The sequence below is a fragment of the Schistocerca americana genome, chromosome 3, assembly GCF_021461395.2.
Source record: "Schistocerca americana isolate TAMUIC-IGC-003095 chromosome 3, iqSchAmer2.1, whole genome shotgun sequence".
NCBI lineage: Eukaryota > Metazoa > Arthropoda > Insecta > Orthoptera > Acrididae > Schistocerca > Schistocerca americana.
The window spans coordinates 694002372-694020735 of record NC_060121.1 but is presented as its reverse complement, the minus strand read 5'-3'; the positions used below and the strand labels follow the sequence as shown (position 1 = coordinate 694020735).

At 43.2% G+C, this 18364-nt stretch overlaps 1 protein-coding gene across 1 annotated transcript in view; it reads right to left on the bottom strand.

Annotated features, from left to right (window-relative positions):
- LOC124605228 overlaps nucleotides 1-17769 on the bottom strand; it is a 304515-nt gene extending 286746 nt beyond the window's left edge. The window contains exon 1 of the mRNA XM_047136779.1: nucleotides 17702-17769. Within this exon, the coding sequence (XP_046992735.1) occupies nucleotides 17702-17755 (54 nt within the window). The 5' untranslated portion in view covers nucleotides 17756-17769. The remainder of the gene's footprint in view (nucleotides 1-17701) is intronic.
- Nucleotides 17770-18364: the final 595 nt, after the last annotated feature.

The following is an 18364-nucleotide window of genomic DNA, read 5'->3' as shown; positions in this document are numbered from 1 at the left end:
GCTATTACGTTGTCTAGGTGTTACACTACCACTTTCATGGAACTGATTGAGCGATTGATAAAAAATTGCCGAGGCGGATGACGTCTATTGGGATATCTTGCCGCATACACTGTGAAAGAATGAAATTCTTTTTACTACACTCTCCATACACCATGAGCATGTCGGCTTTTTCTCCATTGGTAAATCCCATCGTCCACTTGCGAACTACTGCTTCGACTGTCACACACTGACTATCAAGTCGCAATGCACTCAAGGAACACACAAGTACACTTTAAGCTGACATAACAACATCGTTTCAAGCAATTACACAGGTTGAATGATACAAATGTCGGTGTGGAAGTTTCCAAAATATGATGTCTAGTAAACGACTCGCACTTGAATCTGCAACACCACTGCCATTGCGATTTACAGTACTTTTAGTTTGTTAATGTCAGTTGGCGTTGTTACATTTAAAAAGTGTATGTTTGCCGAAAAATATACTTCCCACGTATTATTACAATCTGTTGAGCAGCGAAAAGTGCGACCCCTTACTACCAGTCCATCAATACCACTTTCCGTTTCCGCAATATTTGCGGTGCAAGTTTTGAGTGTTCCGCCGTGTATAATGACCAGATAATTCTAATGTTAAAAATAAGGATAGGGCATTACATCTGACACGAAAAATTTTCCATTTTTTCTGATGTATTATCTATCATTTGTTCGGAAACAGATTTTTGTACCAGATGTTTTAAAGCGTCACACAACATCTGAAAAAGCGCCTATGTAGATCATAGTTATGTGTTTTGGCTTCTTTTCTTTAATAAGATTTGTATCTTTCCTTTGGCTTAATTACTTTGTATATATACCACATATTTAGAAAAGTGCGTGAGACAACAGATACTGTATTTTCTTTTACATCATAAGAATGTGGAAATCGTTCGATCAAAAATATACCCCATTGTAAGGTATCATTCTTAGTAGAATTTTGGCGCAGTTATAGTAAATTTGTAAAGCATCGTTGGGTGGGGTACACTCAACAATAAGTTCATCTGTCGAACTGGGAAATATTTCTCCTCGATATTTTATGTACACTGAAACAGCAACTTTAAGGTGGTATCATTTTTAATAGTTTGCTAACGGTTCAGAGCTGAAATAGCACTTTGGAGCTCATGAATATGAACCTCCAAGTGTCATCTGCTTATGGGGAAAGAAAGTCTCTCCTTCTCGTTGCACCTTTCTGCGACGTTTTTCCGTGTTACACCCACTTGAGGCGTAAGGGCTACGGCTTCAAAGTTCCATGCTAACATGCTTAATCTACATTCCCTGATTGCCCGAACTCGGAAAAATACTGGGATGGTTCTTCAGCCAAGTTTCGACCACTGATCTGCACCGACCTTCTCCAGCTGAATAAGAGCTTTGTTTCTAATGTAGCGATAGTGACAATTTGTTAATTCTGTACATTCCCTCCGGTATCAGTACATACATACGATCATACAACGGAAAGATGAAAAACTCTCTGTCTGGAATAGAGACGTCGTTGATCCAAGGGATTCTATTTTCGTTACGTTGCTACTTGTCGTGCAACAACATAAGTAAAGTGCAAGTTAGTTTGTATCATAGTTTCTTTATGTGATTCTTTAAATAGGTCGTGTTGAGTATCTTCCATTGAAATAGTTAGAGTGGCCTAACATTCCGGCATAAATGCTTGCGTTCGACGCCTCTTCATTGATAGATATTCGTTCAAAGTTAGTGAAGAGTAATACAGATCATGCTTTGGAGAAATGGGCTGAAAAATTGAATTCAAGTGTGGCGGTTCTCCTCTTGAAGATTAGATGTGTAACGGACTTCGCAAAACCCGAAACCACGGTATTCGATGATCGGCATTTAAACTACCCTGAGAAAGTTTCATGTAAGAAGGATTGCCTTAAATCCAATGTCAAACAAAGAAGTTTTGAAGCGAATGTCTCAGCAATGTTTGCGCAATTTTAAAAATAATGAAACTGGCAACTAACTTTATTCGTCGATGTGCACCTCTGGGCGAAACGTAGTTCCAACAAGCAGACAAAGAAAAAGGGCTAAGTCGATCAACGTGAAAGTTTATGGCCACTCCTCTCTGGTATGCAGAATGATTATGTTTGCTAATTATTTTGGGTAGGTATGCGTTACACCAGTCTTCTGGCCCAATTTATTCTAACTTCAGTCTGTATCGCACCTTTAACTAACTTAATTCTAGTCATAAAGCATGCCTCGGCAGGCATTCATAACCAGATACCGATCATACGCCGAAATTGTTATGTGACAGATCTTGAATAATTTAAATTTGCGATCCTGAAATAAACTGGTGTAAAGAATTCGAACATGATCGCAAATATACATGTGGAAATTATTTCTTTCGTTGGTGAAACTTTCCGACCCATTGATGAAAAAATGCGTTACAGGTTGCTGCGATGGACGAAGAAACAATGTATAATTTTTTATCTGGCCAATTCACTTATTCAGAAATGACATTTGGCAATGGAAACTCTGAAGCAATTAAAGTAAGAAATGGTGAATTATTTTCCAATTAATGAGATTAGTTTCCCTCCTACCATCAAGACTGAAGTTTTCCGAGGTTTCCCTAAATCAGTTAAGTCAAATTCTGGACAGTTCTTTTCTAAAGGACGGCGCATGTTTGCTCCACAGTCCTTCCTCTAACCCAGTCGGTGATCCGTCTTGTCGACGAAGCGATCTTCCTCCTTTCAGTAGACTGGACACCATGTGGATCCACACATTCCACGTATAAAGACAGTTGTGGTTGTAAAAGTTTTGGGACTATGTTATGGTGGCCATGGATTGGTATAGTAAAGACAATCCAGAATCATACTTCAAAGAGGGAATTTACTTAAAGTGCATTGACAAAAGGGAATACGTCGAAAAATAATCACGTTTTTGGCACAAACGAACACAGACATTCAATACAATGGTGAGACCTTTTCAACTTGTGGCCGAGTGCACAAACCTCAGTGAAAAAGCAAGCGGCCGGTGTGGCCGAGCGGTACTAGGCACTTCAGTCTGGAACCGCGTGACCGCTACGGTCGCAAGTTCGAATCCTGCCTCAGGCATGGATGTGTGTGATGTCCTTAGGTTAGTTAGGTTTAAGTAGTTCTAAGTTCTAGGGGACTGATGACCTCAGAAGTTAAGTCCCATAGTGCACAGAGCCATTTGAACCATTTCTGAAAAAGCAAGGTAACCAAGGTTCCCACCTGTGATCACCATTAAAAGTAAACTACGCTAAAATGTCTCTGCGTTGCATTAACGTTAGTTGGGGGTCAGCAAACCGTCGTCAGCAAAGAGTGCATTTGACCACAGTTAACTCCGTGTATTTAAATAGAAGAATCCCTCGAGGTGCAAAGATGTTAACAGAGATATGAATTTGCCCAGGGCCGCCTATATACATAAGTTACGGCAATTGGCGCTGAGTTACATCATTGTCGAATGTTCTCACTTTCGTTTCTTCAAGAAGCAGAAGTGTGTTTATATCGCCTTAGTAGTCCGGTCGTTTATATTTGGCGAAATATAAAACAAAATAAGAACACAAAGCTTTTCGAAAGTACGAGACAGACATACTTCTCAAATTGGTGGTGCAAATGCATCAGTTCTTGAAAAAAAAAAAAAAAAAAAAAAAAAACTGACTGCTACAATATAGATGAAGAAGTGTACAGTGTCTCGTTTCGGTCATTATTTTTTGAACTTCTTTTCTTTTCCGTTCTCATATGGAAGTCATTTAAATATAAAATTCATCAAATATATTATTTTATTTATTTATTTATTTATGCATTCATTTTACCTGGCAAGATTAGGGCCTTCAGGCCCTCTCTTACACCTAACCAGACATACCCAGATTCAACAAATTTCAGTTTCTACAGAACATTAATGACATATAACATATTACACAGTATTAATGTTAAAGAAAAAAATAGAGATTATAAAAGTAGTACAATGATAATTATAACAATCAAAAAATAATTATAACAATCAAGAATAATAATAATAATAATAGTAATGACTATGTATACGAAAGTAAACATATTTTTCTTTTATGAATGTCAGTCCTATTGCTAGTTGGGAATTTTCTCGTTATATTCTTGCAGCTTGTGAGTTATTGTCATCAAGCAGAGACATAAGACGATAGAATGGGGTGAAAGAGATATTGAAGAGGTAGATGGGTTAGAGGGAGAGAAATAGAATGGTAAAATTCGAAGCTATGATGGAGAGGAGAAAGAAAGAGATGAGAGGGGCACAACAATGGTGGCTTTTTTTTTTTGGTCATCAGTTTACTGACTGGTTTGATGCGGCCCGCCGCGAATTCCTTTCCTGTGCTAACCTCTTCATCTCAGAGTAGCACTTAGAACCAACGTCCTCAATTATTTGCTTAACGTATTCCAATCTCTGTCTTCCTCTGCAGTTTTTGCCCTCTACAGCTCCCTCTAGTACCACGGAAGTCATTCCCTCATGTCTTAGCAGATGTCCTATCATCCTGTCCCTTCTCCTTATCAGTGTTTTCCACATATTCCTTTCCTCTCCAATTCTGCGTAGAACCTCCTCATTCCTTCCCTTATCAGTTCACCTAATTTTCAACATTCGTCTATAGCACCACATCTCAAATGCTTCGATTCTCTTCTGTTCCGGTTTTCCCACAGTCCATGTTTCACTACCATACAATGCTGTACTCCAGACGTACATCCTCAGAAATTTCTTCCTCAAATTAAGGCCGGTATTTGATATTAGTAGACTTCTCTTGGTCAGAAATGCCTTTTTTGCCATAGCGAGTCTGCTTTTGATGTCCTCCTTGCTCCGTCCGTCATTGGTTATTTTACTGCCTAGGTAGCAGAATTCCTTAACTTCATTGACTTCGTGACCATCAATCCTGATGTTAAGTCTCTCGCTGTTCTCATTTCTACTACTTCTCATTACCTTCGTCTTTCTCCGATTTACTCTCAGACCATACTGTGTACTCATTAGACTGTTCATTCCGTTCATCAGATCATTTAATTCTTCTTCACTTTCACTCAGGATAGCAATGTCATCAGCGAATCGTATCGTTGATATCCTTACACCTTGTATTTTAATTCCACTCCTGAACCTTTCTTTTATTTCCATCATTGCTTCCTCGATGTACAGATTGAAGAGTAGTGGCGAAACGCTACAGCCCTGTCTTACACCCTTCTTAATACGAGCACTTCGTTCTTGATCGTCCACTCTTATTATTCCCTCTTGGTTGTTGTACATATTGTGTATGACCCGTCTCTCCCTATACCTTACCCCTACTTTTTTCAGAATCTCGATCAGCTTGCACCATTTTATATTGTCGAACGCTTTTTCCAGGTCGACAAATCCTATGAAAGTGCCTTGATTTTTCTTTAGCCTTGCTTCTATTATTAGCCGTAACGTCAGAATTTCCTCTCTCGTCCCTTTACTTTTCCTAAAGCCAAACTGATCGTCACCTAGCGCATTCTCAATTTTCTTTTCTATTCTTCTGTATATTATTCTTGTAAGCAGCTCCGATGCATGATCAGTTAAGCTGATTGTGCGATAATTATCGCACTTGTCAGCTCTTGCCGTCTTCGGAATTGTGTGGATGATGCTTTTCCGAAAGTCAGATGGTATGTCGCCAGACTCATATATTCTACACGCCAACGTGAATAGTCGTTTTGTTGCCACTTCCCCCAATGATTTTAGAAATTCTGATGGAATGTTATCTATCCCTTCTGCCTTATTTGACCGTAAGTCCTCCAAAGCTCTTTTAAATTCCGATTCTAATACTGGATCCCCTATCTCTTCTAAATCGACTCCTGTTTCTTCTTCTATCACATCAGACAAATCTTCACCCTCATAGAGGCTTTCAATGTATTCTTTCCACCTATCTGCTCTCTCCTCTGCATTTAACAGTGGAATTCCCGTTGCACTCTTAATGTTACCACCGTTGCTTTTAATGTCACCAAAGGTTGTTTTGACTTTCCTGTATGCTGAGTCTGTCCTTCCGACAATCATTTCTTTTTCGATGTCTTCACATTTTTCCTGCAGCCATTTCGTCTTAGCTTCCCTGCACTTCCTATTTATTGCATTCCTCAGCGACTTGTATTTCTGTATTCCTGATTTTCCCGGAACATGTTTGTACTTCCTCCTTTCATCAATCAACTGAATGGTTAGTACCTCCGTGGTCTCGGGATAGCGTCTTTGATTTCTTATCAAAGCGTCATCGGTCCTGGGTTGAAGTCCCGCCGGCAGTTAAATTATGATTGATAATCAGCCTTTGGCGGCCGAAGACTTCCAGCACAAGAGGTCGCCCTGTTCCTGACAACGGTCTTGTCAAAGAAGTCAGAGGACCGGACAGAGGTTCAGGGCACTCTCTTGCCCTTGTATTTCTTCTGTTACCCATGGTTTCTTCGCAGCTACCTTCTTTGTACCTATGTTTGCCTTCCCAACTTCTGTGATGGCCCTTTTAGAGATGTCCATTCCTCTTCAACTGTACTGCCTACTGCGCTATTCCTTATTGCTGTATCTATAGCGTTAGAGAACTTCAAACGTATATCGTCATTCCTTAGCACTTCCGTATCCCACTTCTTTGCGTATTGATTCTTCCTGACTAATGTCTTGAACTTCAGCCTACTCTTCATCACTACTATATTTTGATCTGAGTCTATATCTGCTCCTGGGTATGCCTACAATCCAGTATCTGATTTCGGAATCTCTGTCTGACCATGATGTAATCTAATTGAAATCTTCCCGTATCTCCCGGCCTTTTCCAAATATACCTCCTCCTCTTGTGATTCTTGGACAGGGTATTCGCTATTATTAGCTGAAACTTGTTACAGAACTCAATTAGTCTTTCTCCTCTTTCATTCCTTGTCCCAAGCCCATATTCTCCTGTAACCTTTTCTTCTACTCCTTCCCCTACAACTGCATTCCAGTCGCCCATGACTATTAGATTTTCGTCCCCCTTTACATACTGCATTACCCTTTCAATATCCTCATACACTTTCTCTATCTGTTCATCTTCAGCTTGCGACGTCGGCATGTATACCTGAACTATCGTTGTCGGTGTTGGTCTGCTGTCGATTCTGATTAGAACAACCCGGTCACTGAACTGTTCACAGTAACACACCCTCTGCCCTACCTTCCTATTCATAACGAATCCTGCTCCTGTTATACCATTTTCTGCTGCTGTTGATATCACCCGATACTCATCTGACCAGAAATCCTTGTCTTCCTTCCACTTCACTTCACTGACCCCTACTATATCTAGATTGAGCCTTTGCATTTCCCTTTTCAGATTTTCTAGTTACCCTACCACGTTCAAGCTTCTGACATTCCACGCCCCGACTCGTAGAACGTTATCCTTTCCTTGATTATTCAATCATTTTCTCATGGTAACCTCCCCCTTGGCAGTCCCCTCCCGGAGATCCGAAAGGGGGACTATTCCGGAATCTTTTGCCAATGGAGAGATCATCATGATACTTCTTCAATTACAGGCTACATGTCCTGTGGATACACGTTACGTGTCTTTAATGCAGTGGTTTCCATTGCCTTCTGCATCCTCATGTCGTTGATCATTGCTGATTCTTCCGCCTTTAGGGGCAATGTCCCACCCCTAGGACAAGAGAGTGCCCTGAACCTCTATCCGCTCCTCCACCCTCTTCGACAAGGCCGTTGGCAGAATGAGGCTGACTTCTTATGCCGGAAGTCTTCGGCCGCCAATGCTGATTATTTATCAAAATTTAGGCAGTGGCGAGGCTCGAACCCGAGACCGAAGACGTTTTGATTATGAATCAAATACGCTTCCCCTAGACCACGGGTGGCTATACCGTCCCTGATATGTAAGTCTTGTGTTCCCTCTTGAATGTTGAGTGGTTCTGGATAAGACGCAGATCACAGGGGAGCGCGTTCCATATTCGTATGGCTGAGATGGAGAATGACACGGAGAAAGATTTTGTGTTATGTAAAGGTACAGCCAAGATGCTAGACGTATCCGATCTGGTATTGCGGTTGTGGAATGATGATAGGTGTTTAATGTGAGAAGATAAGTATTGGGGGCACCAGTGGCTAAGAAATCGATGAAGTAAGCACATCGTGTGGAGATCGCGTGCCTTATGTGGGCGTATCCAACTTAGCTGGGAGTATGAAGGACTGATATGATCATACAACCGTATATTGCATACGTGTCTAACGCAAGCATTCATCACTAGCTCGGGGCATCTCAAATTTTCACTATTTGTGCCGTGTTGAACTACATCACAGTAGTTAAGATTAGGCAAGACTAGTGTTTGGACTAATCTTTGATTAACATGGGTTGGAAATATTTTTCAAAATTTTTGAATTGCATGTAGGGAGGAGAGCGATTTCCGGCAAGCTGTGACTGTTTGTTCTTCCCAGTTTAGGTGTTCATCCAAGATTATTCCAAGGTCTTTTACTGTTTTTTGGTATGATAGTTGGGTACCATTGAGGAGTATTTGAGGGACTGTTTCGCGAAAGTACCGGCTGATTAACTTTGGATGAGATATAAGTATGACCTGGGATTTCTTGGTGTTTAGTTTCAGACCTAGGTTCTGTGCCCATCGAGAAACAGAGCAAAGATCTGCGTTCATACTCGCTACTGCGTCACCAATGTTCTTGGGGCTTGCACTTATGTACAGTTGGATGTCGTCGGCATATAGATGGTAGTTGCAGGAGTGAATAACTGAAGAAATATCATAAATGTACAGTGAGAAGATTAATGGACCAAGGACGGAGCCTTGGGGAACTCCAGAGCGCACGTTTTTCCATGATGACTTTTCCGACCCACAAATGACTTGTTGACTTCTGTTTTTGAGGTAGCTGTCGAACCAGTGTATTGCGCTGTTTGAGAAATTCAACTGCTTCATTTTAATTAGTAATATATCAAAGTCAACTGTATCAAAAGCCTTGCTAAAGTCAAGCAGTGTTAGGATGGTAGCTTCACGTCTGTCCATAGCATGTTTAATGTCATCAGTTACTTTGATTAATGCAGTTGCTGTACTATGGTGCTTTCGAAAGCCTGACTGATATTTGTCGTGGATGTTATGAGTTTTGAGGTAATCCGTCAGCTGTTCATGGATGATGTATTCTAGGGCTTTAGATATTGCAGGTAGTATGCTGATCGGCCTGTGGTCACCTGGCGACTTAGGGTTGTCAGTCTTGGGTCTAGGTTGAATTAAACTTTGCTTCCACTCAGTAGGATATGTACTACTGACAAGAGACAGGTTGAAGATGTCCGTGATAACTGGAGTAATAGTGTCTACGACGTTCTTAATCATGCCAATGCTCACTCCATCATTTCCTACTGCCTCGAAAGAGATTCTCATAATTGCCTTGTGTACTGTGCCGGTAGTGACATGTTTTAGGAAAAACTTGTCTCTCGAGAGATTGATATCTTGGGGCTGGTAATTTGTCGCTGCGTGGCAGTTTACAGCTGTTGAGAAAAAATCGTTTAATTCTTCTGCAGACGCTTGATAAACAGCGTCAGATCTTCGCTTTCCTATACCGAAACTTCGCAGCTTTTTCCACAGTGCAGCAGGTTTTGATATGCCACATACGACAGAGCGGACATGTCTGATTTTGGCATTCCTCACGCTTTGCTTGGTTCTGTTTCGGAGTTTCCTATAAGCTTCGTACGCCTCGGGAGTTGGGTTACGCTTGAAGGCCCTATGTGCAGCATCACGTTTATTCATTAATTGGCGTAATGCAGTGGTGAGCCACGGACCGGGAGCTCTCTTTACCTTGACAGTACGTTGAGGAGCATGTTTATCATACAGTGCAATAATTTTGCGACATAATTCCCGAATTTTTCCGTCTAAAGTCGGTCCATTGCTTATATCATGCCAAGGGATGTCTGAGCAATCCTTTTGAAGAGCGTCATGGTTAACATTTTTTAGGTTTCTGTAGGTTACCAGGTGAGATTTTTCTTTGGTAGTATGCACTGAGTAATTTAAGAATATCACGTCATGAGCAGAGACTCCCGGAGCGGATGTCTGATTGGCGCGAATTATGTTATCTGGTCGCTTTGTTGCTATTATATCTATGAGTGTATGGCTGTGTGGCGTGTGATGAGTTGGGTCCAGCGGTGTTAAACTCATATCATTGGAGTGGAACAGACTCCTTAGTTTTTCTGCAGAGGGAGATTTTAACCGTAAGTCGATGTTTGTGTATGCTAATAAACACATTTATTTGTCATTATTAAGACAAATGCCCGTCTTCTTATTTCTAACTACAGGGTGTTTCAAAAATGACCGGTATATTTGAAACGGCAATAAAAACTAAACGAGCAGAGATAGAAATACACCGTTTGTTACAATATGCTTGGGACAACAGTACATTTTCAGGCAGACAAACTTTCGAAATTACAGTAGTTACAATTTTCAACAACAGATGGCGCTGCAAGTGATGTGAAAGATATAGAAGACAACGCAGTCTGTGGGTGCGCCATTCTGTACGTCGTCTTTCTGCTGTAAGCGTGTGCTGTTCACAACGTGCAAGTGTGCTGTAGACAACATGGTTTATTCCTTAGAACAGAGGATTTTTCTGGTGTTGGAATTCCACCGCCTAGAACACAGTGTTGTTGCAACAAGACGAAGTTTTCAACAGAGGTTTAATGTAACCAAAGGACCGAAAAGCGATACAATAAAGGATCTGTTTGAAAAATTTCAACGGACTGGGAACGTGACAGATGAACGTGCTGGAAAGGTAGGGCGACCGCGTACGGCAACCACAGAGGGCAACGCGCAGCTAGTGCCGCAGGTGATCCAACAGCGGCCTCGGGTTTCCGTTCGCCATGTTGCAGCTGCGGTCCAAATGACGCCAACGTCCACGTATCGTCTCATGCGCCAGAGTTTACACGTCTACCCATACAATATTCAAACGCGGCAACCCCTCAGCGCCGCTACCATTGCTACATGAGAGACATTCGCTAACGATATAGTGCACAGGATTGATGACGGCGATATGCATGTGGGCAGCATTTGGTTTACTGACGAAGCTTATTTTTACCTGGACGGCTTCGTCAATAAACAGAACTGGCGCATATGGGGAACCAAAAAGCCCCATGTTGCAGTCCCATCGTCCCTGCATCCTCAAAAAGTACTGGTCTGGGCCGCCATTTCTTCCAAAGGAATCATTGGCCCATTTTTCAGATCCGAAACGATTACTGCATCACGCTATCTGGACATTCTTCGTGAATTTGTGGCGGTACAAACTGCCTTAGACGACACTGCGAACACCTCGTGGTTTATGCAAGATGGTGCCCGGCCACATCGCACGGCCGACGTCTTTAATTTCCTGAATGAATATTTCGATGATCGTGTGATTGCTTTGGGCTATCCGAAACATACAGGAGGCGGCGTGGATTGGCCTCCCTATTCGCCAGACATGAACCCCTGTGACTTCTTTCTGTGGGGACACTTGAAAGACCAGGAGTACCGCCAGAATCCAGAAACAATTGAACAGCTGAAGCAGTACATCTCATCTGCATGTGAAGCCATTCCGCCAGACACGTTGTCAAAGATTTCGGGTAATTTCATTCAGAGACTACGCCATATTATTGCTACGCATGGTGGATATGTGGAAAATATCGTACTATAGAGTACAGACCGCAGCGCCATCTGTCGTTGAAAATTGTAACTACTGTAATTTCGAAAGTTTGTCTGCCTGAAAATGTACTGTTGTCCCAAGCATATTGCAACAAACGGTGTATTTCTATCGCTGCTCGTTTAGTTTTTTTTGCCGTTTCAAATATACCGGTCATTTTTGAAACACCCTGTATATAATACTCTCCTGGAAATGGAAAAAAGAACACATTGACACCGGTGTGTCAGACCCACCATACTTGCTCCGGACACTGCGAGAGGGCTGTACAAGCAATGATCACACGCACGGCACAGCGGACACACCAGGAACCGCGGTGTTGGCCGTCGAATGGCGCTAGCTGCGCAGCATTTGTGCACCGCCGCCGTCAGTGTCAGCCAGTTTGCCGTGGCATACGGAGCTCCATCGCAGTCTTTAACACTGGTAGCATGCCGCGACAGCGTGGACGTGAACCATATGTGCAGTTGACGGACTTTGAGCGAGGGCGTATAGTGGGCATGCAGGAGGCCGGGTGGACGTACAGCCGAATTGCTCAACACGTGGGGCGTGAAGTCTCCACAGTACATCGATGTTGTCGCCAGTGGTCGGCGGAAGGTGCACGTGCCCGTCGACCTGGGACCGGACCGCAGCGACTCACGGATGCACGCCAAGACCGTAGGATCCTACGCAGTGCCGTAGGGGACCGCACCGCCACTTCCCAGCAAATTAGGGACACTATTGCTCCTGGGGTATCGGCGAGGACCATTCGCAACCGTCTCCATGAAGCTGGGCTACGGTCCCGCATACCGTTAGGCCGTCTTCCGCTCACGCCCCAACATCATGTAGCCCGCCTCCAGTGGTGTCGCGACAGGCGTGAATGGAGGGACGAATGGAGACGTGTCGTCTTCAGCGATGAGAGTCGCTTCTGCCTTGGTGCCAATGATGGTCGTATGCGTGTTTGGCGCCGTGCAGGTGAGCGCCACAATCAGGACTGCATACGACCGAGGCACACAGGGCCAACACCCGGCATCATGGTGTGGGGAGTGATCTCCTACACTGGCCGTACACCACTGGTGATCGTCGAGGGGACACTGAATAGTGCACGGTACATCCAAACCGTCATCGAACCCATCGTTCTACCATTCCTAGACCGGCAAGGGAACTTGCTGTTCCAACAGGACAATGCACGTCCGCATGTATCCCGTCCCACCCAACGTGCTCTAGAAGGTGTAAGTCAACTACCCTGGCCAGCAAGATCTCCGGATCTGTCCCCCATTGAGCATGTTTGGGACTGGATGAAGCGTCGTCTCACGCGGTCTGCACGTCCAGCACGAACGCTGGTCCAACTGAGGCGCCAGGTGGAAATGGCATGGCAAGCCGTTCCACAGGACTACATCCAGCATCTCTACGATCGTCTCCATGGGAGAATAGCAGCCTGCATTGCTGCGAAAGGTGGATATACACTGTACTAGTGCCGACATTGTGATGCTCTGTTGCCTGTGTCTATGTGCCTGTGGTTCTGTCAGTGTGATCATGTGATGTATCTGACCCCAGGAATGTGTCAATAAAGTTTCCCCTTCCTGGGACAATGAATTCACGGTGTTCTTATTTCAATTTCCAGGAGTGTACATACAAATTCTTAATTACCGATCTTTTATAAATGATTGTTAATCAAGATTGTATAGTTAAAAAACTAAAAATTAAATTATTTTCTATTTTTTTCTATTTTATGATTCACGTAAACGCACATAAAACACGGTACCACAGAGCCATACTGCTTGTCCGAAAAGCCCTACTAATTTTTGCATATTAAACATGGTCGGAAAACTTAGGGAGTCGATTTTCTCGTGAATTTTTGAGAGTTCCATCGACCTGCTTTTGGAGAGGTATTTTGAATTTTGAACTTCATGTACAATAAGCATAAAACACTGCAAAAGTCCTATTATAATATGGTCCTCTTCTAGGAGAAAAACAGGCAATATGGTCTCATGTAGAGATACAATTTAATTCTACTCCTGGTAGGTTTGATTCACACATTAATACATTTTCTGCGTTCATATTACGTACAGTGTACAGTACACGATGCCTTGAGTCCGTATAAGTACACCGAAACGCGCCGCCATCTTAATACCGTACGTTTATAAAACCCTAGTCACCTAGCGAAAATCGGGCGTAAGCCACGGTCAAATTTAATTGCAATCAACTCCATCGTTTATCTTTAACATAGGTTGGTGCACCAGATTTTTGCGTTGAACAGGGTTAAATGCAGACTTTACTGCAAGTAACTTTTAATCATGGTTGGTGCACCCGGACGTTGGTCTCGTAAATCTAAGGCACGCCTTCTCCTATTCAGATGAGGCGGTTTTCTATTTGATAGTACAAATTGTTTAACTGAAACGAGGCACCATCTTTCGATAGTTTTTACTAAACGAATATTGTTGAAAAGCGGTATTCGTTTGAGATGGGTGAAATAATATTTATATTGTTGACACGCTGGAACTGGAGCGAGAGGGCTGTTTGTTGCTTGCACATTTAACTTGTACCAGTCATGATTAAGCATTGATTTTTGAACAAGGTTGCGTAATCGTGTCTTGCAGTTTGTATAAATGTGCTTAACTGTTGCGGACGTGTACTCTTGATTAAAACTTATTTTGTGATGAAATCTCATGATATGTGTGGGTGAAGGTTCACGGATAAATTTGAACCGGAAGCAACAGTGAAAAGAGTTGGAAATCCTGAGAAACAGGTTCAGTGGTAGACAAGAAACGTTCCAGACAAAAGTCAGTTTTAAGAATGCAGGTCATTCAGGATGTCAAAGCAGTAGCTACATGTCGCTCTAAATCTTTGCGTGGATTAAAAGCCGGGAGAAGAACATTTCACTTGGTTCAGTCCACACTGCAGCGAGAAGAATACTGAACTGTTATCCGTATCAGATACAAGTTTATCCTGAGCCGAACAATGCTGATAATGTCAGAAGGATTCACTACTGTCAGTGGTTCAAGATCCTCATTAGAGGCAATAATAGCAATTTAGATCAAGTGTTTTGCGCAGACGGAACTTGGATTCATCTCGGTCGGTATGTTAATAGCCATAATTACCGGACCTGGGGTACTGATAGCCAGTCACTTCCATTGTGTCTCCCCTACATCCATATAAATTGGCGTATCACGTGCGGTTTCAAGGTGACGAATAATAGGACATTTGTTTTTGGAAACAAGTGAGGTTGCTACCCTCTGCCAAGACATTATCCAACAGTTCGTAGCCTTACTGCAAGAGGATGAGCGTGACTGCTGATTGTAACAGGATGGCGCCACTTGGCGCCCTACTATGGAGATGATACATAATTTTTTGGTGAAGGAATCATTTCGACAGGGTTGTGGCCACCACGATCCCGTGATATTAGTAGTGCAGGCTTCTTTCTGCGGGGCAACTTAAAAAGATAATGTTTACAGGACCTATCCACATCGAAAACAAACATTACGAAAGCCATCAAGGAAATAGAGAGTGTAAAGCTAACAAGAGTGGCCAGGAATACGGTCAAACGTGTCGACAAGTGCATAAAATGGATGGAAAGCATTTCCAACATGTACTGCAATTTATAGTATGTACCGGAGCCACGGCATAGATCAGTCTCTTTCATGGATCTGTCTGTCCGCCCTTTCATTTATGCCTTCTCCTAACGCTAGTACAGTTCCCGCCACCCCCCCTTTTTTTTTTAAAAAAAAAGACAATACTGTACAGCACCTCGTCAGATTTTCTCCTGTTTTTCGCTTTTCGCTAAGAAGTTCCTTCACTTGACGCTACCAGATGTCAACCTTTACTCTTCTTCATTTTATATCTTACACTTCCTTATACTTAAATTACCTCCTTTTATCCAAAGCCCCGGGAGTAGACAACATTCCATTAGTATTACTGACAGCCTTGGGAGAGCCAGTCCTGACAAAATTCTACCATCTGGTGAGCAAAATGTATGAGACTGGCGAAATACCCTCAGACTTCAAGAAGAATATAATAATTCGAACCCTAAAGAAAGCAGGTGTTGACAGATGTGAAAATTACGAACTATCAGTTTAATAAGTCACAGCTGGAAAATACTAACGCGAATTCTTTACAGACGAATGGAAAAACTGGTAGAAGCCGACCTCGGGGAAGATCAGTTTGGATTCCGTAGAAATATTGGAACACGTAAGGCAATACTGACCCTACGACTTATCTTGGAAAATAGATTAAGGAAGGGCAAACCTACGTTTCTAGCATTAGCGGACTTGGAGAAGGCTTTTGACAATGTTGACTGGAATATTCTTTTTCCAATTCTGAAGATGGCGGGGGTGAAATACAGGGAGCGAAAGGCTATTTTCAATTTGTGCAGAAACCAGATGGCAGTTATAAGAGTCGAGAGACATGAAAAGGAAGCAGTGATTGGGAAGGGAGTGAGACAGGGTTGTAGCCTCTCCCCGATGTTATTTAATCTGTATATTGAGCAAGCAGTAAAGGAAACAAAAGAAAAAATTCGGAGTAGGTATTAAAATCCATGGAGAAGAAATAAAAACTTTGAGGTTCGCCGATGACATTGTAATTCTGTCAGAGACAGCAAAGGACTTGGAAGAGCAGTTGAACGGAATGGACAGTGTCTTGAAAGGAGGGTATAAGATGAACATCAACAAAAGCAAAACGAGGATAATGGAATGTAGTCGAATTAAGTCTGGTGGTGCTGAGGGAATTAGATTAGGAATCGAGACATTTAAAATAGTAAAGGAGTTTTGCTATTTGGGGAGCAAAACAACTGATGATGGTCCAAGTAGAGAGGATATAAAATGTAAACTGGCAATGGCAAGGAAAGCGTTTCTGAAGAAGAGAAATTTATTAACATCGAGTATTAATTGAAGTGTCAGGAAGTCGTTTCTGAAAGTATTTGTATGAAGTGTATCCATGTATGGAAGTGAAACATGGACGATAAATAGTTTGGAGAAGAAGAGAATAGAAGCTTTCGAAATGTGGTGCTACAGAAGAATGCTGAAGATTAGATGGGTAGATCACATAACTAATGAGGAGGTATTGAATAGAACTGGGGAGGAGTTTGTGGCACAACTTGACGAGAAGAAGGGATTGGTTGGTAGGACATGTTCTGAGGCATCAAGGGATCACCAATTTAGTATTGGAGGGCAGCGTCGAGGGTAAAAATCGTAGAGGGAGACCAAGAGATGAATACACTAAGCAGATTCAGAAGGATGTAGGCTGCGGTAGGTACTGGGAGATGAAGAAGCTTGCACAGGATAGAGTAGCATGGAGAGCTGCATCAAACCAGTCTCAGGACTGAAGGTCAGAACAACAACTTATGCAAAGCAAATCCACATACTTATTACATTTTATACAATAATTACCCATCCTACCTATTTTACTAAAGCTGAGAACTTTATACCTATCATTACATTACGTGCCGTGCCTCATGCTTTTCACTATTTAACTTTGTTAACGACGTTATTCGCTAGTACATGTGAGACAGTATTACTTTGTGTTCGTAACTAGTATATGTTCTTTGGTTCGCCCATCTGCTGTCCAAATAAATGACGCTTCAGTCACCATGTGTTTAGCGCTTCACCTTCTATGCCTATTCTGCTTCGCGCCTGCTCATTCCCTGAAAATTTTTGACGCGCCTAAACCTATTGGCACTTAAATTATTTGTCGTTGTTGTCAACGTCTTATGTCATACGGGAATAAAGCGATCTTGGCAATCCTGCGAGTACAGGTTGAAGGTAAACAAATGGTTCAAATGGCTCTAAGTAGTGATGGACTTAATATCTGAGGTCATCAGTCCCCTATACTTAGATTTAAACCTAACTAATCGAACGGCATCACACACATCCGCCCGAGACAGGATTCGAACCTGCGACCGCAGCAGTAACCCGGTTCCGTACTGAAGCGTGTAGAACCGCTCGACCACTGCGGGCGGCAAGAGGTAAACAGAAACGAAAAGGGTTATATACTGGAAACTATTCCTTGTAGAAAGAGGGAAAATAAAAATATTGCTGACAGAATAAACTAAGTGATGGGGGCCCCTTTTCGGTTCAACACGAGGTAATAGCAGTCTTGGTGGCGGCAGCTGACTTACCGAGAGGAGAGCGGCCAGTAGCGATGGCCAGAGGCTGCTGGGAAGACGCTGCATGTCGCGAAGGAGTCGGGAGCCAACTGGCGGGACGGCGGAGGCGGAGGCGGCAGGAAGGGTGGTCACGGCCCGCCACGCAGGCTTGCGCGCGAGTCCTGTTACCCGGGCGGCCCGTGGCTCCCGGCGGGCAACAGCTGGGTAGCACTCGTACCGGGCGCGTGCCGTCCGCTCCACTTGCCCGCGCCTGCAGGAAGGCCTCTGGCCCATCCGAGCGAGGCACCACCTTACTCGCTTACCTGTTGTCTTACTTGCACACTCCGGTGCCCCCTAAACGGGATTTATATTGTTGCAGGTGTGCGCTCCAAGACAGTCGGCTGGCCGGAGTGGCCGAGCGGTTCTAGGCGCTACAGTCTGGAACCTCGCGACCGCTACGGTCGCAGGTTCGAATCCTGCCTCGGGCAGTTAGTTAGGTTTAAGTAGTTCTAAGTCTAGGGGACTGGTGACCTCAGATGTTAATTCCCATAGTGCTCAGAGCCATTTGAACCATTTGAGCCAAGACAGTCACGCGGTTAGGCCCATATTATGTTACATCTTTGTCCCCAAATGGTAACTTTGTCGTTCAAGTAGTCTATTGACTGACTTGCCTCGATAGCCACGCTCGTTAAGCCG